The following is a 22,925-nucleotide window of genomic DNA, read 5'->3' as shown; positions in this document are numbered from 1 at the left end:
TTTATGGTAATAGCCGTAGTATAGTTATATCGGAGTTTAACTGTATTACTGTATATATTTGAATTGATTGATTCCATTGGTTGATCGGTTAAAAATCATCTTTATTTTTTAATGGTCTTTTGAATTGAATTAATGGTGATAAGTATAAAACATAAAATAAAAGTAACCACCAGGAAGCATGTCAAAAAGGGTACCCTTAAAAAATGTAGATGTGGACGACAGCAGGAGAGCTATGAGGGTACTTAAGAATTTTCCAGGCCTGTGGAACAAGAAGGGTGAGTACAAATCTTTCCTGTATTAAATCTTTGTACAGTTTCGGCTTGCACTATGCTCCTTGTTTGCACTTAAAATACACTACACCAGTGTAGAGTAATATGTATGTACTACATGTAAATGAAGTATCAGAACTCAGAAATGAAAAGAATCTAAAAGCAAACTTAACCTGTAGAAAGAATTGAACAGTGTTTTAATCTTAGCTTGAGACTCCAAAATGTAGAGAATATGACTGCTTCATAGTTAAATTGTAACTAATTATGTCAATATTCAATTCCTACAACTCCTTTTTCAGAATACAACCGCGTCCACTGTCGTCAACAGCTAAGAAAAGAAGCGGAGAAATTTGTCCGTGAACTGCTCAGAAAAGAACAAGAGGACGGCAAATGCTATTGGAGCGACTTAAAACAAAGAGCAGGGCCCCGATGGTGTGAGTTTCAATAAACATTCAATAATTTTAGGGGCCATTCATAAATTAAATCAAGCAAGGGGAGACTTAATGGGGGACGGGCTTCAAACACCGTTGGTAGAATTGTAGTCTGCAATCTGAAAGTGTAATATGCTGTGTTTCTATTTTAGGACTTAAAAATTATTATTCTGCTTCCCTGTATAAGTGATGCCCCGACAACAAGCTCAGAGCTGTTGATAAATTGTTGGAACATTTTAAGCATTAAGAATTTATCCAGGGAATATGATCGAAGAGAGGATCGAAACGATAAAAAAGAATTTGACGAAACTGGTAGAGAGAAAGGAAAAGGTGAGTTTCTCGATTCGCTAATTTTGATTCTAATCATCCCTGTTTCACACTTTCAGTTTTCTTTTCACAAATTTGTATTGATAATATATACTATTATAATATAGTATTATTTTCGACTAACTATATAATCTGAATTCAGAAATGTTATGTTAAAAGTTTCAAATCTCTCGATTTCAGGGAGAACTAAACCCGAAGTTGAGGTTCATGGTGGGGGCCTACTCAGACTGGCCCTCAGAAGAACTGGTATGGGCAGCAAACATTGTATCAGCTAACAAATTCGAGGACGGACGATCTCTGGGAGAAGACTTGGCAGTGAAGGTTTACCCTACAATATTTGAATTAAAATTAAATAAATTTACCCAAAATTTGTCAAATATATTGAAATATTAGCTATTTAAGATATAACAAGTTGATTTAATCTTTATCTCCACCCAGGTGACTCCATCAACGGGTATAAGAATAAGGAAGCAGCCAGCCCAGCAGATATCCCCGCAGCCACAGCAGAAATCCCCGCAACCACAGCAGACATCCCCGCAACTACAGCAAACATCCCGGCAGCCACATCAGGCATCCCATCAGACAATAAGGAAGCAGCCAGCCCAGCAGACATCCCCGCAGCCACAGCAGAAATCCCGGCAGCCACATCAGGCATCCCATCGGACAATAAGGAAGCAGCCAGCCCAGCAGACATCCCCGCAGCCACAGCAGAAATCCCCGCAGCCACAGCAGACATCCCCGCAGCCACAGCAGACATCCCCGCAGCCACAGCAGACATCCCCGCAACCACAGCAGACATCCCGGCAGCCACAACAGACATCTCCGCAACCACAACAGACATCCCATAAGCCACAGCAGATATCCCGGCAGCCACAGCAGACATATATGATGTCCATAATAAGGAAGCAGCCAGCCCAGCAAACATCCCGGCGGCCACAGCAGACATCCCGCCAGCCACAGCAGACATCCCCGCAACCACATCAGACATCCCGGCAGCCACAGCGGACATCCCATTGGACACTACCATGTAACTGTAAGTGTTGGAATTAAAGTGGAACTATTTAATGATAATGAACAACTTAAGGGGGCATACACCAAATCTGTTTAGACCAAATGACCTCATAGGCAGTTCAGTGACCTTCTAGCGCACCGTTTCCACACAAAAAAAAATAATTTTGAGAATACCTATTTTTGTAATCGAGCATTTCCTGGTTAAGAGTGCAATTTTCGGAAAAAATAATTTTTTGGTCGAGACGCTACAAGTTAATCATTTCTTGCGGTATCGGGTTGAAATTTTGTTCGCCGTTTATTCAAATCTATTTCAAGGTGTGTGTAAAATCGTGATATCGTATCTAAAAAGCCTGGTGTGTTATAAATTTTTAAAGTCAAAAAGCTAAAATTGTCCTTTTCAGGCTTATTTTAACAAAAAGTCAGTCAGGGAAGATCGGATTGATTTGATGGTTGACATCAAATTGTTCTCTGAATTCTGGCGCAGTTTTTGATGCCCTCAAAAACGTTTTTACTCATTTATCTTCAGATCTATTGGACCTCAAAGCCAAACAACAAATTTAGGCACATTTTTCGTTTTTAATATTTACTGATTTTTCTAAAATTTTGATAGGAATGTGCTTGTGACTTTTTGAAGGGTGCAAAATAACCGCAACTAGCACATTTATACATGAGTTATGAACAGCAAAACACCCTAAAATGCTTTCCTTTGAAGTTATGGGAGAAAATGTGATTTTTTATCTGCAAAGCCAAAATATCACATTTTCTCCCATAACTTCAAAGGGAAGCATTCTAGGGTGTTTTGCTGTTCATAACTCATATATAAATGTGCTAGTTGCGGTTATTTTACACCCTTCAAAAAGTCACAAGCACATTCCTATCAAAATTTTAGAAAAATCAGTAAATATTAAAAACGAAAAATGTGCCTAAATTTGTTGTTTGGCTTTGAGGTCCAATAGATCTGAAGATAAATGAGTAAAAACGTTTTTGAGGGCATCAAAAACTGCGCCAGAATTCAGAGAACAATTTGATGTCAACCATCAAATCAATCCGATCTTCCCTGACTGACTTTTTGTTAAAATAAGCCTGAAAAGGACAATTTTAGCTTTTTGACTTTAAAAATTTATAACACACCAGGCTTTTTAGATACGATATCACGATTTTACACACACCTTGAAATAGATGTGAATAAACGGCGAACAAAATTTCAACCCGATACCGCAAGAAATGATTAACTTATAGCGTTTCAACCAAAAAATTATTTTTTACGAAAATTACACTCTTAACCAGGAAATGCTCGATTAAAAAAATAGGTATTCTCAAAATAATTTTTTTTTGTGTGGAAACGGTGCGCTAGAAGGTCACTGAACTGCCCATGAGGTCATTTGGTCTGGACGGCACAAACCACTGTTTTGGTGTATGCCCCCTTAACCAGCGTACATGTTTCTTCTACGCTCAATTAAAAAAAGGGGTGGGGGTAACGGTAGGACACATTACAAATTTTCATTACATCAAAGTTTTCTCCGGATACACTGCTTCCAGTACCTTGGTCCTTGATGGCGACTTTTGTCACTCTCACTGACCTCACTGATAGGGGACTGGTAAAAATTTCAGTCAAAACCGCGAAATTTGGGCCAAGGGGACGGCAGAAAAGCTCCTCTTCAAAAATCTTCCAAAATCTCTATTTATATTCTGATGATTTTCCGTTTATCAAAGCTTTCTTTGGGAATAGAACTTTGACTACCTCAATAGTGTCTTGTGCCATCCTCAGTGACCTTGTAAGATGGTTTTTCAAGAAAAAATTTTCAAAACAGTGAAACTTGGGTCGTGGAAAGGTTGGGTCATGTTTTATACTTATAGTTAAGACCAGTAATTTGCAGATGTAATATTGTAACATACATATTCTTAATAACATATTCTTTGCATTTTCAGCGAAGAGGATAAAAAGGAAGCATGAACCTGTTGGCTCGCTTCCAAGTAAGTTATCCAAGAGAATTTATAAAAGATTTGAAATTTCACTAGGATCGTATTTATACTGTACAGATTGACCCATATGTCAGATTACATAATTTTTTGCTATACAATTTAAAATAATACATCATTTATATCATTTCACAGCATTTGAAAGAGCTAAGATCATACTACATAAACATTCACCCAGCAGTATTGTTTTTCCGTGCCTAACGACTGTCGACTTCGTAAGTAGTAACGAAAATGACCAATTAAATCGCACCAAGGTCATAATGTCAATTACCACGATCCACGATCAGCGTCAGTTGAAAACATTGACACTATTACCAATGGAATAAATCACTGTAACTTGGATTTTCGAGAAGATGAGCCATAGGCTACCTGTCACCAAGATGTAAATCAGATCGAACGAGAAATTAGATCGAACCAGTTCGATCTAGGAATTAGATCGAACGCGCGGCGCGGCCTTTCAATGTATTTGTATATGTATCTCGCGCCAGCGTTCGATCTAATTCCTAGATCGAACTGGTTCGATCTAATTTCTCGTTCGATCTGATTTACATCTTGGTGACAGTACCGGCCAAATGAACCCAATTTGGACTTTTCCTAGACAGGGTAGCTTGGGAAAATAATTAAAAACCCAATCAGTCTGCCTAATTAACCTTGAAACGTCCAAATGCAAGGCCATAAATTAGTTCTAATTATATCAAGATCTCCCACTCACCTTTCATTTACAGGGGGTCCTTTCCAAAACGGTACTTAAGTCAAAAATGGTACTTAAGTAAAAAGTTAAAAAAGATCACCCTCCACCAGTCACTTTTAATTTTATATTATTTTAATTTTATTTCGGCCAAATTTAGGTTATGACAGTACATAGTAGTAACACAGTTAGAAAATCTGCTATTTAACTCAGTTTATTTTTCAGTTGATCAGGAACTGATGGACAGAGAAGCTGATAAAACCAAAATGACGAATCTGCTAGTAGATGCTGCATTAGAAACTAACTTTAATCTAGTTTATCAGTTTATCAAAAGAAAGACACGTAGTATTGAAGACTCTCTTGTTTAATCACACCGATAAACTGTCACAGTGTGACAGTGTGACAGTGTGACTTATTATTGGCGAATTTCTTTTTAATTTTATGTTAATTTACGCTTTTGAAGTTGACCAGTCTGGACATGTTTTAGTTGTACGACCTGTTTTAGTAGCCGGTTAACCCTTTAACCGGATAGTGATCTTTCAGCGGTAATAAACGGCGTTATCCCGGTCATAACTATAAGGCGGTAATAAACGGCGTTATCCCGGTCATAACTATAAGGCGGTAATAAACGGCGTTATCCCGTTCTTAAGCGTTGATTGCTGTTTGTTTCCAACCCCATTAGCTCAGAGTTTTGATGAAATGGTAAACTAATTACTTTGTTATCAATTAATAACTTTTACAGTTTTACACCTTACTTTAAAGTCTATAAATAGTATATAAATAATATTTCTTATATCAATACTGACAATTGTAATTCAACAAGTAACGATATGCAATTGCAGACTAAATTCATTGTTTTACTTCGAGTAACGATTTGTAATACTAATATATTGATGCCGATGGATTAACATATTATTATGGATGTATAAGTTCAGTTTGCTCTCTGCTGCTTTGTCCTCACGGCTGTTGATCAAAATCTTTGAGAGTAAAGCCGCACGACACACCACCAACATCAGCAACACAACGGAATCAATCCTCAAACAATGAACCTATTTAACTTGAAGTCGTATCCTTTCGGTTTGGGTACGGCCTGGATAATTCCTTTCATTGGCAAATATTTATTGCTATTTTTCATATAGTTAAGTTAATTTTATTGTTAAATTGTTAATTTGTTAGTTAAATTATTCAAATATAATAAAATAGTTAAATTGTAGCTGTGAAAGATTAAATGTTATCAACTTTGATAACATTTAATCTGCTGGTCATTTCAATCAATCCTTTGTCCATTTCAATAATATTGAAGGGTTTAGGTCTGTGTCAGCAAAATGGTAAGTATAATAGGCTTCAGACTTAGAAAAAGAGCGTAGTTTCGGAGTAAATTAAATGTTTGACTTTGAGGTCAAGAACGGGAGATCAAACAAAAACCGTGTATATATGTGACGGATTTACAAATGACAAAGATTCTCCCTTCCTGTTTTGTATCAAATATCAGTAGTTTAAAAAGGCGCTGAATAATTATAATCAACTCACCATCCATTGCAGGCTAGGTGACTAGGTAAGTGGCTAGCATCGCCGTCTTTGAATCCGCGAGTTTGAATCCCGGCGTCGTTTAGTCGAGGGGGTGAAATAAAGATTACAACATTACATATCTGTGTTGCCTCTCCTCAGTTTACTCAGCTAAATAAACGGGAAATGTAGTTGAGGTTCATTCAATATCATGTTGATTTATACTTATAACTGACACGTCAATATACAATATAATCCTTTCGATGTTCAATTGTCTTCACTTTCAGTCATTACAGTATTGGCGCCATCATATCATTTAATAAAGCAATAACTATATGAATATATACTGCAAATGTAATTATTATAGATCCAAACTTCCCATCTGATCAAGAGTCTGAGTAATTGCATTTTGTCACAATAAGTCGGGAAACAGATTACGATGTAGATTTCGTTCATTACAATATCATGAAAACTTCATAAGTTAAATCACGGCTGGTTTCACGGCTTTATTTTTGTTTAGATCAGAAACAATATCATAACTTGAATCATCTCAGAACTATGAAAGTACAGCTGCAGTGTCATTGAGTACATAACACAGTATTTCCTACTTCAATAGTTTCAATTGTCTAGAGCAAGATGACTTGATTGAGAAGTCAGAAAGTACGTAGTGTGACATGGCATGTTTCCAGTTAATTTCATTTCAGTAAAATACAATTATTCAGTTTTTACTCATTTCGTTTGTTGTCGTTAGAAGAGTTTCAGTTTGTAAACTTTACTGTAAAGGTATTATACCTCGAACAAGAAGTTATAGTTGTCTAATCAAGAAGGGTATCATGGTAAAGCATATGAATCTGTACAAGATATACGCTCATCGGAAGGACAGGTAATAAATTATTTGCAAAACTAAACTTCTTGGCTATAGCCAGCTTATCTTTACATTGGTAATATAATTCTTGACCCATTTTACAAAAAGAATGGTACATATTTAAGGTAAGGTTAGACCGGCCTATTCTTTTTCTTCTTTACCTGGGACCCCAGGCTATTGTGTTCATAAAAATATGAATAGAGATTCGGCGGAATGACAGGCTGAGCGCCGCCCAGTAATTTCTTCTGTGTTATACATTTGACCAAAACCCATAATCATGGGTAGAGTGGACCGCTGCCAGTGTCTCTCTTTCCCAAACAAAAGGAAATGATATTAATTTGATTGACCGTTCTCAAATGCAAAATGATACCGAGAATGAAATCGGTCGCTCGCTTTTCCCATTCATTCACGGCTTACGAATTGTAATAAGTTTCGATTGATTAGGTACATCAATCAGATGCTGTAAAAATCTCTTTGGGTTGCGTTCGGGTCGATACCTAGTATTTCGGGGTAAGGGTGGTAGTTATTACTTATTGAATTAGCTGAAGTTTATTGAATCTTTATTGCCGAGTACAGCTGCCTTTGGGTAGTTCTTCTTAATCTATTACAATTGTAAATGAATGGGAAAAGCGAGCGACCGATTTCATTCTCGGTATCATTTTGCATTTGAGAACGGTCAATCAAATTAATATCATTTCCTTTTGTTTGGGAAAGAGAGACACTGGCAGCGGTCCACTCTACCCATGATTATGGGTTTTGGTCAAATATCATCTCTTTTTGATAATAATGTCAGGGTACTTTATAAAGTCGAAATATAAACTAATATCTTCATTAATAAGGAGGAAGTTTCAACAATTTCGAAATTTTTCCTTTAAAAACATTTCCTTGTGTTTAGGTAAGCATATCGGTCGATCACTGACTGAATATGCCACTTAATACTAATTCAAGTTGGCATTAAATTCATTTATAATGACATTAAACTGTCGTGGCAAAGCAGAATTTGTTGGAAATCACGAATGAGCAAAATTCTCACCTTTCGCACGTGCAAACTTTGAGCGGACGTTGCGTGCGCATCCAATATTGAATCGCCGTAAATTTTTGCATGTAATTGTTTTATATATAGCTTGATAAGCACGCAAAGTTTCAAAGTATTTCAAGAAGAACTGTAATCACAACGGCACTCTAAAGTTGACAGAAAATGACGAAAACAGCAATTTTCAGTGATTTTAGCAATTTTTTATAAATTTGGGCGTGTCCCCACGTGTGCAACTTTTCGATTTTTAACTTTAAAACTAGCCTAATGCACAATTTATACCTATAGGAAGCAGAACTGAGCTCCACAACCTAAGGCATGGCCCAACACCAGAGAATACTAAATCGCAAAATTGACGTTTTTATAAAATAATTCTTCAAAAAAGCACAAACTTCAATGACGAATATCTTTATGAAGGAGCAAGCTAGAAAAACTTTCCGGTAGATTTTCAGAATGCTTGAACAATTATCTAAGATGAAAATTTCCTCAGATTTTGAATACAATTACTTTTTAATGGTGTAAAATCATTTTTAAAAGTTATTACTTTGTCAAAAATCAAGTTTTAAAAACGGTTAACTTGATGACGTCATCAAGGGGTGTTCATGACGTCAAATAATTTGTTTATACAATGTAAACTAAAGTGTAAACAATTATTTTCAAGACCTGTGGTCGGAAATGGCTGTATCTTTTATACTTTTGAATCTATGGACAATTAAATACAGGCTACAATTGACTGGCAAAGCGTCTATCCCTGAATATACCTTATCGGACCTTATTTGGACGGACATTACATGAACGGACATAATTATGAACGGACATTAATATGAACGCTCGAAGGCATTCAAAACCATCAAAAATCCGAATTTTTTTTGACGTTTTTTAAATTTCAGCAAATGATTTTTAAATCCATTTTTATACAGTTAGTAAGAAAAGCAGTCATTAAGCAGTAAAAATGTTTAAAAATGTGTACATGATCAGTGTCTAATATCACATATCATCTTCATCAAATGGGTTTTCGTGCATGAAATAGTCCATGCTTAAAGCATCAGTGATTTCTAGCTTTATGGAAACCTTTTTATCAAACTACCCCGGTCATGCATTTCAGTGTTAACTTTTACAAGCCATTCGGCGATATGAAGTGGTTTTATCTTAGACAACTTAAGGTTAACCTTAACATCACGTGGAGCTTTCCTATCACTGTTTCATTACCGCCCCCGAGTAATATGAACTATAACAACGTCGGACAATGTCCTTGGCAACACGATTTACCCATAATATCTAGAGGCTGGAACAAGTTTGTCATGTTGGCGGGGAGTAGTTCATGAACTATGTTGTTGAGTGCCATAATTTCGTTGACTTTTTTCCGTCAAGCGACCCTTGAAAACATCATATACTAGTAGTAGTAGTAGTAGAGTTTTCTGTGCCTCCGGCAGACCAAGGAGAACCTTTCCGTCATTAACTTACGGCACAATAAAGTTCTTAAAGTTGTCATATTCTGGACAAAAAGTTCGAAATGGAAAAATTTTTGAAAAAATTTCAACGGACTTTAACTTGGACGGACATTAATTGAACGGACTTTATTTGAACGGACATTAAGATGAACGCTAGGGCCTCCAGCGTTCAAGTAATGTCCGTCCAAATAAGGTCCGATAAGGTATATGTATATATATTATATATAGATAGATATCACGACAATCTGTCGTAAAACAGGGGTTCTAGAAAACCCACTTCCCGATGTTCCTGAAACCTGAAACTTTTTTTGCAGTCGATTTGGTCAACGTCTAGACGCCCTGAAAAATTTCAGATCTCTAACTCGATTTTAACATGGTTTTTAAGGCACCTGAATATGGCGATTTTGGGTTTTTTACCGAATTTCGTATAACAGTGCTGGCGAGTATTTTATGCAAATTTCTTAAAAATCTCAACATAACTATTTTTTATTCCTGTCATCTTTGACATCAAATTAGAATGTTTTGGACTAAAAATAAATCTGCTGAACGACTTCCGATGATTCTTAATGCCTGAAAAACTCCTGCCGGAGGCGGCGGCCTTCGGCCGCCGCCTCCGGCCGGAGTGCACGCTTCGCGTGCACGAAAGAGGCTTGTAACGTGTACCAAAGGGGGTATAATAGTAAAGGGGGTATAATAGTAAAAGGGGTATAATAGTAAAGGGGGTACATAGTATACCCACAATAAATGCACCGGTCGTGCTTGCCAGCACTGTGATCTACTCTTTTTCTTATTCATTATCATAGTCATATAATTTCAGCTGCCATATATATTATGTCATATATATTATATATATTACTATCACACTTTCGAGCCAAATTTAGCAGGAAAGCAGAATTGATATTACATGCCCCGATGGGGAGCACTGGCGCTCACCCGGGGGCATGAAATATCAATCAGTTACTCAGAGAGAGCCCGATATTCCCATAGGAACAAGGAGCCCACTCTCAACAACTGTTCTACTACTGCGAGGTACTGATTTAAATAAAGATTTAAATCGACAACCTGAAGTAGTCTATGACCGCTAATGCAATGATCAGATAAACTTTCCAGGATAAGGAAAAATGTATATTTATACCCGGTTTTGAAAATATTTCCTTGTGTTTGAGATGCGTCAAGCAAAATAAAATTTTTTGTTGTAAAACTTTTTCAAGCTGTTCCCTTTTTATTGCACTTTATAGTTCAAAGCCTAATTAAGCTTCGGATGATGAAACAAAGTAAAAACTCCCTGGCTTGTACGAGCTTTAAATGACTTAAGGTTATTGAAAACGAGATCAAAGTTCACAAGCAGACTTGAAAGTTTCACAAAGTTTTGGTACTTGTCAGCGATACAATCAATCAGGATAATTAATTTCCTTAATCGCTTACTTGAAATTAAAAAGGAAGTGTCAGAACAAACTACAGTCACCCTCACAAAAAATAGTAAACACTAGACGATGTTTGATTAATTCGAACGAAGAAAACACACAAAACAAAGCCAGATTTCAGCCATTTCAGACCTCAATTTTAACCCCCTCTGATCCCTTCTTTGAGCCATATTCCATATAGAAATTGTGCAGAAATTATACTTGGCTTTTCCAAACCGGTTTCGCCTAGATTAGCTTGCGAAATTCGTGGCTGATCTATAAACAGACTGATAAAGAGACTTATATGTAGATTCTGTACAATAAAGAGCGGAAATTCTATCCCAGGACTAGTTTTAACTGAATTTTAGTTAGTGCAAATAAGTGCAATAAAAACATCCTATAAAATATATTATTTATATAAATATATCAAGGGACGAATGACGTAACTTAATCAGCTAATCTGGTTAAATAAATTAGTCTGGGCACTGGGGCAAACAGGTCCGATGATTAATGTGCTGCCATTCATTAGACCAATTCAATATTGGTAACAGTACGGGTGAACTACCTGGCCATGACCAGGGTGGTTATAGGCTGGTGGAGTACTGCGTTCTAAAATGTTGAAGAGATACATTTGAATATTACAAATGTTCTGATAATTTCCAGTTCAGATAATTTCTAGCTCGAAGCAGATAATGGCAAATAATGGCAAGTAAAGATGAATACTGACTAAGAACTAAGCAGAATACTTGATAAAATTCTAAGTCAACGATTACAAGTTGCATTGATTAAATCATTCTGAAATAACAGACAATCAAGAATCAAGACGGACGATAATATTGTTGATGTAAATTAGGGAGTGTAGTGTATAATGTGGACTGATAAATAGACACTAATTATGACCCCACAGCTCTATTCAAATACAAGAACTAGGAAATTCTTTCACCTCATCGTAGATACAGATTATACGATAAGAACTGTGATGTATAATCAACACTTAAACGGATGTTCTATACATTATACTGCATCTACAGTTTTAATGACTCTAAAAATATCTAATAGAAATAAAGTATTAGAATCACCTCACATCAATTGATTTGCAGGATGTAATTACGTATCAAACGCGCTCGCGGCGGAATATTCTAGACTCATAAGTACAAGACCCATAGGCGGAAAACACATTAATATTGCATGCACTAGGTAGCAGTAAAAAGCAAATTCAGCGCGGCACACAGCATTCACTGTGTCATAAATGTGAAACGCGAGATTCTAATTTCACGTATTGTAACTTTAATATCTGAAATACTAACTTATCGAGAGCTATATATAGCTTGGACATTATAAACATAAATAAGTTCGACATGTCTAGTTTTGCTTTGGTGAGATTTATAACTAACGTTTGATCAAATTCTGCTTTCCATGCCAAATTTGGCTCCAAATAATGGCAAATAATGGCAAGTAAAGATGTATACTGACTAAGAACTAAGCAGAATACTTGATAAAATTCTAAGTCAACGATTACAAGTTGCATTGATTAAATCATTCTGAAATAACAGACAATCAAGAATCAAGACGGACGATAATATTGTTGGTGTAAATTAGGGTGTGCAGTGTATAATGTGGACTGATAAATAGAGAATCATGGCGACACAGCTCTATTCAAATTTAACAACCAGGAAATTCTTTCACCTTATCGCAGATACAGATTATACGATAAGGACTGTGATGTATAATCATTACTTAAACGGATGTTCTATACATTATACTGCATCTACAGTTTTAATGACTCTAAAAATATCTAATAGAAATAAAGTATTAGAATCACCTCACATCAATTGATTTGCAGGATGTAATTACGTATCAAACGCGCTCGCGGCGGAATATTCTAGACTCATAAGTACAAGACCCATAGGCGGAAAACACATTAATATTGCATGCACTAGGTAGCAGTAAAAAGCAAATTCAGCGCGGCACACAGCATTCACTGTGTCATAAATGTGAAACGCGAGATTCTAATTTCACATATTGTAACTTTAATATCTGAAATACTAACTTATCGAGAGCTATATATAGCTTGGACATTATAAACATAAATAAGTTCGACATGTCTAGTTTTGCTTTGGTGAGATTTATAACTAACGTTTGATCAAATTCTGCTTTCCCGGCCAAATTTGGCTCCAAAGAAAGTGTGATAAAACATTAATCACATGCCTTCTCATGCGATATCAACATTTTCAAAACTCGGCAAGCCTCGTGATTGAAAATGTCGATATAACCCTCGGCAAGCCTCGGGAAATATCGAAACTTTCGCTAACTCGGCAAGCCTCGTGGGCGAAAGTTTTGATATCGCATGAGAAGGCATGTGATAAATGTATAATATATGTATCTATATTTTTTGAGGTCAGAAAGGAAAATTTAGTGTCTTATAGGTCACTGTCAAAATCGTGCATTATTTTTAATATTAAAACGTTCGACTTAGCACATCATATAAAGCTGAGAAACGTTTTATCGATTTATGATTTCGAACAAGAACTGAAGGGTGGTTTCTGGGATGCTTTCTAATGATGATTGTTTAAGTTATCACCGCATTATCCTTTTTAACTTTTAAGGGAAATGACCCCTCTTCAATCTTCCCCGCTAGTCGTATTTCATCGCCTACGTTGGTATTCTATATATTTAGTTAACTTTTTATGCCGTGTTCTTCCAAATCCGAACAGAACCAAGTCTTCCAAATTTGAAGATTTCACTTCAAATCCTGGTATCGTACAAGTCATTGCAATCATGGTCTGCTTTAACATAAGTCCTAGAAAACTGGCCACCAACATGATCACTGATCAGTTGCCAAACGGACTAGCGTTAGAGATCATGCACTAAACACCATGGTAAGTAAACACGAGACAATACGTATTGTGTTTCAGAATCTAAATACCATGCTTAAATAGTTCCGTTAATAGTTTTCATGCATTGTTTTGTTGTTGTTTACACATGTGTTTTGGTCAGGTCTGAATTTTTTTGTTCAACTTCAGGGAGCAGGCTTGCCACATAGGTCCAGGAGTTCCGAAAGTTTAGGCAGGGTGCTAGGTTGTCGTACAGATAATATAATATGTCCGTAAAATTTCCTCGCATATTATATTATCTGCCGCCTTTCCGGATGTGGGTTCACTTCAAATTCATTTCAATCCACATAACACTCAGAGATAGTCTAGTTCTACATTAGTACAAGAGATCTGGGGACTAAATAATCTACACGTTTCAATCTACCATGCGTTCCGTGTGAAACCAAGTGCAGCACTTTTACAATTTGGTGAGCTGGTGGTGGGGACTGGCAGCAATTACCAAATCAGTAACCAAATCAGTAACCAAATCAGTAACCAAATCAGTAACCAAAGTCCAAATCAATAACCAAAAAGCATAAGAATGTAGATGACAGTGCAAAATTGCACTACCAACTACTGTACAAAGTGCAAGCTCATCCAACCACGCACCTCGTAAAGTAAGATAACAATTAGAAAATTGGCAGAAAATAATTGCATATTTGCAACAGTTTCTGGTGGTCGCGCTAAACGATGTTTCTAAAACTCAAGATATATCAGAGATATGATTAATATTCATAATAGGTATCATAATTACTGATGTGGTTATCGTGGTTACTCGACATACCTCCCGGAGTCCAGCACAGTAAAGGGCTGACTGGATAGAAAAGTATTCAAGCGCTGTTATAAGTGTTACAAATGACTAGGAAATAGCGATGGTTAATCACAGGATTGAATGCGGGTGGAGACCATTAAGATTATTTTCTGTCTAGCCTCCTATATGATGTCATTTGCTTTGTTATCGGCCGTTACGTTCTATGTTCTTCTTGTTTATACGAGATTGACGCGACCAGTCTTCAGTTATCCTAAAGTTTTTAAGGCTTTATTTGCATCGTTGTTTCTGGTTTGCTTGCCGAAAAAGTGAACGACTCATGTGTCATGATGTTGCGTAATGATTTTCTTGCAAGGAATGCCATGAGAAATGAGAAGTAGTATCACATTACGTTTTACTGAGTTGAAACAACAGATGAGCTGCTGGAGCTGCAGTTCATTGTCTTTATTAGTATTGTGCTGCTGGAGCTGCAGTTCATAGTCTTTATTAGTATTGTGCTTTGGTTTCACGAGGATTGATATTTTCATCATCATATGGTATTTTAGTTGCTTTAAGTTAAAGTTAAATCACTATAGTAGTTAGGGACAAGGATCGACCGGGACCGCTTTTTTGCCGGGACCGGGACTGGAAAAAAGTTTTAGTTACTTAAAGTTAAATGACTATAGTTTCACCTTGCCTCTAACTTACCGATTAACTAGAGCTAGTGCAGCCACAACAGCAGAAGAAACATGCCGAAACCACTCTACCACATTTACTCGGGAATGAAAGAAAGGTAATTATGCACATTGATTATGCACATTATCAGCAAATAAGCTGATGTAAATAATTGTAAACAGGAAAATTTTGCAGACTGTTCCAATCTTGGTTACAGTTAAAACGAACTCAAACTGATAGGATATGAAACATGGTCATTCACACAATACTGATTACTGTCTATACAATAACTGATACATGATAACTTATCTAGACATGCACATTATACAACGAGTACTCTTCCATGATACCTCAGGAATACCGTTAAGTGTGACTTCCTAATAATTGGCTATTGATTAACGACACCTTGACCTGTATTCGATATTGTGCAGAGGATGGGCCACGTTGATATACAAATATACATGATATTGACGTAGTTGTCACTTGCAAATGCAGCTTTTTGCCGGACGTTCTGTCTAATTGCTTAGTGATGTAGTGTACTCTCTGTGCAAGATGTGTGCCTACTCATGGGCCAGTTTTGAATTTAAACCGGATTTTATCTTTTCCGGATTATTTTTGTTCCCGATGGCATCTATTCCGAATAATATCTTGTTATGCCATCTTTGCCGTCCCGATTTCTTTCGTGGGCCGATTTGGCTTAGCATAATCAATAGTAACGGCAAAGATGACCTAATAATTATTAATACAAAGATGAAGTCCTTCAAAATATAAGAATTAGAAACATTTATAATATTCCTGGTATGTTTAAGATAGTTGACAGCACGTTTCTTGGGCGGATCTCAACAGAGAAATTATAGAGCCAGAGTTACCAAAATATCTAGTTGTTAAATAGACATGGTCCATGAGTAATATATAAAGATATAAGGTAGTTTTATAGTTTCGTGGGAAACCTTGGTCGATAGGTTTTAAATCTTAATGCTTCTAGCGTATAACAGGGCGAAGAATTGTGCAGCTGAACCCGTTTGAATGCAATTATTGAGAGTACATTTATAAATCCCACAGGCACATACCTCAAATAGAAACTGTGATATTTTTTCTATCCGAATTATCTTAGCCTAGCAGTCGACTCCTATTCTTGATTCTACAAACGCACATACGCTTCAATTGCTTACGTTGTTACTTTACATCCTTCGCACTTCGCCTATCGTTTGTTGAAGTACCAACCTATTCGTTAATATTTTACCTATGAAATCTCTTTTAAATAATAAACTTACTTTTCAAATTTCATCCACTACACGGACTTATGTTGTGTTGACTTTTTCTGCCTCTTCAAACTTCTACTTGTACGTGCCTTCCGGTATATAGTCGACACAATATGGTCTACAACATATGATAATGTATACCACCGTTTGCAAAAGTACAGTTGACACTAGACACACTTTGAATATTTAGACACGAATCTATGCAGCGAGAAGACGTAATAGTAAGACGTTGATTGAGGAAATCGCATATGCTGCTCGCGAAACTGCAATTACTCCAATTTCCTAGACATTCGTAGTCGCACTCTGCTCGTTATCATCGATCCTATTTTGTGCATATTATAGACTCGTCAGTCGTCATGTATTACTGTTTGAAGGGATTGTAAGTATATTTCATAAAACTGCAAATTAACTAATAATTTCTGTTTATGTGGCATTATAGTGACGACTTGACAGACTTAAGGTATTTAGCCTCGAACCGCCAATTGTGGAGAAATTTATTTTGAATTTGATTAGTTCGATAATTTCAGTTTTAAGTTCCATTTTTTGCATTTATAGTAAGTTTTCAGTTCTGCAAGTCTTTTAAGGGGGCATACACCAAAACAGTGGTTTGTGCCGTCCAGACCAAATGACTTCATAGGCAATTCAGTGACCTTCTAGCGCACCGTTTCCACACCAAAAAAAATTATTTTGAGAATACCCATTTTTGTAATCGAGCATTTCCTGGTTAAGAGTGCAATTTTCGGAAAAAATTATTTTGTGGTTGAGACGCTATAAGTTAATCATTTCTTGCGGTATCGGGTTGAAATTTTGCTCGCCGTTTGTTCACATCTATGTCAAGGTGTGTGTAAAATCTTGATATCGTATCTAAAAAGGCTGGTGTGTTATGAATTTTTAAAGTCAAAAAGCTAAAATTGTCCTTTTCAGGCTTATTTTAACAAAAAGTCAGTCAGGGAAGATCGGATTATTTGATGCTTGACATCAAATTGTTCTCTGAATTCTGGCGCAGTTTTTGATGCCCTCAAAAATGTTTTTACTCATTCACCTTCTGATCTATTGGACCTCAAAGCCAAACAACAAATTTAGGCACATTTTTCGTTTTTAATATTTACTGATTTTTCTAAAATTTTGATAGGAATGTGCTAGTGACTTTTTGAAGGGTGCAAAATAACCGCAACTAGGACATTTATATATGAGTTATGAACAACAAAACACCCTTAAATGCTTCCCTTTGAAGTTATGGGAGAAAATGTGATTTTTTATCTGCAAAGCCGAAAATCACATTTTCTCCCATAACTTCAAAGGGAAGCAATTTTAGAAAAATCAGTAAATATTAAAAACGAAAAATGTGCCTAAATTTGTTGTTTGGCTTTGAGGTCCAATAGATCAGAAGGTGAATGAGTAAAAACATTTTTGAGGGCATCAAAAACTGCGCCAGAATTCAGAGAACAATTTGATGTCAAGCATCAAATAATCCGATCTTCCCTGACTGACTTTTTGTTAAAATAAGCCTGAAAAGGACAATTTTAGCTTTTTGACTATAAAAATTCATAACACACCACCTTTTTTAGATACGATATCAAGATTTTACACACACCTTGACATAGATGTGAACAAACGGCGAGCAAAATTTCAACCCGATACCGCAAGAAATGATTAACTTATAGCGTCTCAACCACAAAATAATTTTTTCCGAAAATTGCACTCTTAACCAGGAAATGCTCGATTACAAAAATGGGTATTCTCAAAATAATTTTTTTTGGTGTGGAAACGGTGCGCTAGAAGGTCACTGAACTGCCTATGAAGTCATTTGGTCTGGACAGATTTGGTGTATGCCCCCTTAAGTAGACTTATCAGGTCTTTAGGATGTTCTTAGTAACTACTTTGGATTTGTGTAAAGTTTGATAATAATAATAATTATGTGGCATTAGTTTTACAGTTGGCTTCTATGTCTAAGATCTATTTCTAACGATATCACTTGGTAACTTAAATTAAAATAAATATTCAAACTTTATTCGAATTGCGCCAGACCTGACTACATGGACTTGCCACAAATTCTTCTCCTTGACGCTCAAGTTTCATCATTATCCTCCCTCAGGCACGAGCGAGCCAGATCAGCGAGGGCAGCAGTAGCAGCTACTGATGCAGCGGAAGCAGCACTTATTAAAGAGAAAGATGTAGTGGTCAATGCTAAATGTAAGTCAATAAAACAACTCTCACTCAGTTATTAAATTAAATTTTATCGAACCTTACTTATCATGCAGGGTGGCTAAGAATTATATTTATATTTCGAGATCAAGGTCAGAAGATCATACAGCTCTCAATGCTCAAGATATTGATCGGCATGAAACTTTGAAACAAATGTTGCATATTTTGATCTCGAATTTTAAACCCCGACAAAACTTAAATATTGAGGCCAGTTTAAACAACAACTGTTCCCCTTCCAGCGATCCTCGCCTCCAAAGTAGCCCCGTACGTGTTGATAATACACACCGGCACAAACAACCCTGCCCTGGATAAGATTGAGAAATGGGAGGATGGCAGGATGAGCTTCATTCTCAACCCTCAGACCACACAGTAAGTACAAATTGTTTTTGCTCACTGCGAGTAATATGGTTCAACTTATTTCAGTTTAGTTCTTTGCTCTATTACCATGGAGATGATGTTCGCTAACAATTCAAAGACTAAACCCCAAAATACTCGGAATATATGGCGTGTGGTGATGCAAGCCTAGTCGATCCTTGCCAAGTGCCAATAATAAATACTTGAGGATAAGGATTTATCGTTCCCTAGAGTCGGCAAAAAATTTGACATTCATATCAACTCCATTAGACATATTTGACATTTGCGCAAACTCATGGTTTTGCGTTAACGATTCCGGTCGAGTCGCTAACGATTCAGACACATAGCAAGAATCACTACAATTTATTAAATGTTTTATCATTACAAACCTCTCACAGTCTCACTCATTCAAATAACTCATCACGTCAACAATGCTACTCATAAATAATTTTCATATCCAGATATGACATCAAATGATTCAGCTAAAATTGTAATCCCAATATTATAATTTACCCGATAATATTTGCTCTTAGGTGTGGTACTAACATGTCTATCAAATCAGAACATGGTTAACAGGTTAATGGGAGACGTATCCGAGCTCTAACATACCTTAAATTCCAGGGCCTCCCCACTCTTCCACGTAAAGGAGCTCTTCTCAGCCAACAGGGAGTCTCACATCAGAGTCAGCAAGTATCTCCCAGACTTTGTGGGTATCCCGGAACAGCTAAAGATTTCTGTGGAAAGTAATAAGCTGGAGATCATTAAGGAGGCCCTGTACATAAGGGAGATCACAATACTGTACAAACACAAGTTTTACAGGTACAATATGTTTTACCAGATACCAGAAAAGTGTCTTAACTTTGTTATAACTTTTAATTGGATAACTTTGTGCTAAGCTCAGATCAGCTTTACTGCCAACAAACCGTCTTTGGTGAACTCTTACAATTGATAATTATAAATCACATGGGTTAAAACTATACATACGCAATACGCATGATAAGTTTAAACAATGCTTTGCCCCCAATTATTAAGAAACTTGACGAACCTGTCATGGAATTCATAAACATTTCAACACCTTCCAAGGTGTTTCGAGGCTCCGTTTATAAGATACCGATTCTAATGGCGGGTCGTTAGGTCATCAGGGAGAAACCCATGAAAATAAGTTTTAAATTTGAAATCACCCCTTGCCTAGCTTTCACTTGCCCAGTTTCCGGCCGTGCATGGTTGCGTCTAAACGAGCACAGCCATGCTGTGAATGACTACAGTCTCCCACTCAAATGTTCCACAGAATCTCAGTATATGGCTCCATGTTCTCACTGGTTCCCCGTTTAAAACCCCCTCTTCCAACAGGTTTCCTTGCACTAACTCCGTCTTCCCACTGCTTCCTTGTACTAACTCCGTCTTCCCACTGCTTCCTTGCACTAACTCCGTCTTACCACCGCTTCCTTGCACTAACTCCGTCTTTCCACAGGTTCCCAGTAAATGACTACCTGTTCCCCCACAACCCCCTACTGATGGACCCGCAGGATGTGTACGATGGGTGTCCTCCATATGTCATCTCCAAGTGTGGTAAAGGTACTTTCCTGGCGAATGAGACGGATCCAGCAGTACTGGCTGCTAGAAGTGAGTTTATCAAGGATCACACCAATATACCCTGGCTACTATTTACGTATGACTCGTGTGACTCGTGTGACGTGTTACTATATTAGAACTCATGATATATCTAAATTGAAATTGTAACAGCTATAAGGTATGACAATCTTAAACAGATTCGCTTTCAATACTTTACTTCTCAGTGAAAGAGCTTGAGTTGAGAAGAAAGCATCTGGACTGGGCCCCGAACAATGGACCTCATGTTATTCCGGGGTGCACCAAACAGGTCAACTACGACAAGCTCCCCCGCTTCCTCAAGTTCAAGAATGCTAGACAGAAGGCTTTCCAGCTCAATCTCAGACGAGGGCACAATATGATGAAGCGAACTGTCATCGAGAACAAAATAAGCGTCATTTTTGGTAAGAATTTGTAGCGAAACTTAGCATAAATTGCATATTCGAGATGGCCTCTAAGTTCTAGTGAATGACAAAATTAGTCTGGTCAGTTGTGGACAATACGAGCCAATCACTTGCAATTCATAGTAGAGGGCTGAAAAATCACCCTTTTGGCCACGCCCTTTTGTGTAAAATTGTTAGATATAGTTGTATCGGCGTCTGGACATCGTAATGCCTTTCAATAGGCTCAAACTGATTCATAACTTGTGTATAATAAATGCGTTCAATCCGGTTATAGTTTAGACACATCCAACATCCTAACATGTTTCTATTATATCAACACTGATAACATCTGCTTATCTACTGACTAACTAAATCATTTGATTTTAACATACGTCTCTTACCCCTTTTCGCCGTCCACAAATACTCTAAACATATATTTTAATGTGTATGAAAGCCTCTAAAATTTGGCAGCTGACTGGTTAAAACACCTATTTCCCCAGGTAAAGACACTCCGGAACACTTCAAAAGCTTCAAAGAGTTTGAAACATTGTTTGTAGAACTAGCAGAGGATCACGGGTATGATTTGGGGATGGTAGACGATGTATTGAGCGTCATTAAGTACTGGAAAACAGACGAAGAGTTCACGAGACAGGTAGCGACAGACAGCAGCAGACAGATTTACAGTCAATGTCATATCTGTGTCTTCCTTTCCATAACACCAATACATTCTATTACTATTAACTATTACTATTCCTAGGAGTTAGCAGGAATCAACCCAGCTCGGATCATAAAGATCACCACTTTGCCGGACACGTGGGACAACATGTTGGACATGCCGGAGCATGTCATGGGGGAGGGGGTCTCGCTGCAGGTGCGTGAAAATCAATCATTGCTAGTTAAGTTAGAATTTCGCCGTGAAATACCTCATCGAGTATTGCCTACTTATACTTATAGTAAAATAAGTAAGGTCGATGTGATGATTAGACTGTAAAGCCAGCAGCTGCTCGTAATGCTGAATTCACACCTTTTTACTTTCAACCGTCCGAGACTGCCCAGTTGCAAGACTGGTTATGCCAGTATTTACTAAATTATCTTGTAAATATTTTAACAATATATTATGAATAACGGTTACGACGAGACAAATGCATAATTTTGAACACCATGGGAACAGTTTTACCTTAAACATCTGACAGGCATAAGCAATAATTTCTGAATTATAAGAATTGACAGCCAAAACGGAGATTAGGAAACGTTTAAGCAATCAAGTACGACTAATAAAAGTAGACGCATAAAAACCGTTGAAATGAAAAATTTTACCTCAGTTTTGAATAGCTAGTGCTTTAAAAAAACTTAGTTTAACAAAAGCACTACCTGACTATCTTTTGGGGAAGAATTTTCTTTTCTTTAAAGATTGGAGCTCCCAATCTTGATGATCTAGATCTGAACTGAACTGCCAAAGAAAGCCCGCTTTTGTTTCCAAATAAATTCTGAAACGTATTATTTCCACTCAGTCATTATTTATTTTACAGACTGGTTTAGTGTTTCTTTGTGTCTGCAGGAAGTGATGACTGGTTTACGATTCAAAAACAAAATTAACATTTCGGTTGTTTCTTCTCTTTCAAAGGATAGTTTTTGCTCAATTTAGTCTATACCAATAAACCATGCTCATTTCTCTTAGACTTTTCCCATATAATTGGAAAATTATGTCATTTCCTCAACATTACGTCTTTATTCAGTCGTCATCATCACGTAGATACTTCCAGATACACTTCACTTCAAATACTGTCACCAGAGATTCACGGTTCCATCTTTCATCTCGCCGAAATCAGATTATCCATGTTGCTTCGTATTTT

At 36.9% G+C, this 22,925-nt stretch overlaps 3 protein-coding genes across 5 annotated transcripts in view; 2 read left to right on the top strand and 1 right to left on the bottom strand.

The window, feature by feature from the left end:
• Positions 1-22,925, bottom strand: part of LOC134811507 (synaptobrevin homolog YKT6-like) — a 92,605-nt gene that overhangs the window by 48,543 nt on the left and 21,137 nt on the right. The gene's annotated exons all lie outside the window — the stretch shown is intronic.
• LOC134811137 (uncharacterized) lies at positions 120-5,551 on the top strand. 2 transcript variants are annotated; one of them, XM_063817874.1, is made up of 7 exons: positions 120-275; positions 569-703; positions 960-1,030; positions 1,208-1,348; positions 1,466-2,060; positions 3,968-4,012; positions 4,932-5,551. In XM_063817874.1, exons 1-7 carry the CDS (start codon positions 179-181, stop codon positions 5,072-5,074), a joined length of 1,227 nt encoding a protein of 408 aa, XP_063673944.1. In that variant the 5' UTR covers positions 120-178; the 3' UTR covers positions 5,075-5,551. The 2 variants fall into 2 exon arrangements, with proteins under 2 accessions (XP_063673944.1, XP_063673943.1); XM_063817873.1 differs by having other exon boundaries at positions 1,466-2,066; positions 4,932-5,155.
• LOC134811503 (polyunsaturated fatty acid 5-lipoxygenase-like) overlaps positions 15,303-22,925 on the top strand; it is a 33,003-nt gene continuing 25,380 nt past the window's right edge. Inside the window, exons 1-8 of one of the 2 annotated variants that reach the window (XM_063818345.1) lie at positions 15,303-15,378; positions 18,618-18,715; positions 18,967-19,096; positions 19,703-19,900; positions 20,553-20,704; positions 20,878-21,093; positions 21,573-21,724; positions 21,830-21,943. In XM_063818345.1, the coding sequence (XP_063674415.1) occupies positions 15,335-15,378; positions 18,618-18,715; positions 18,967-19,096; positions 19,703-19,900; positions 20,553-20,704; positions 20,878-21,093; positions 21,573-21,724; positions 21,830-21,943 (1,104 nt within the window). In that variant the 5' untranslated portion in view covers positions 15,303-15,334. Of the gene's footprint in view, positions 15,379-15,741; positions 16,902-18,617; positions 18,716-18,966; positions 19,097-19,702; positions 19,901-20,552; positions 20,705-20,877; positions 21,094-21,572; positions 21,725-21,829; positions 21,944-22,925 lie in introns of those variants that run through there. The other variant, XM_063818346.1, reaches the window with a different exon arrangement.

The sequence above is a fragment of the Bolinopsis microptera genome, chromosome 2, assembly GCF_026151205.1.
Source record: "Bolinopsis microptera isolate Bmic1 chromosome 2, MBARI_Bmic_1.0, whole genome shotgun sequence".
In the NCBI taxonomy this organism is placed as follows: Eukaryota; Metazoa; Ctenophora; class Tentaculata; order Lobata; family Bolinopsidae; genus Bolinopsis; species Bolinopsis microptera.
Note: the sequence above shows the minus strand (reverse complement) of the source record. Positions and strands in the feature narration are given on the sequence as shown.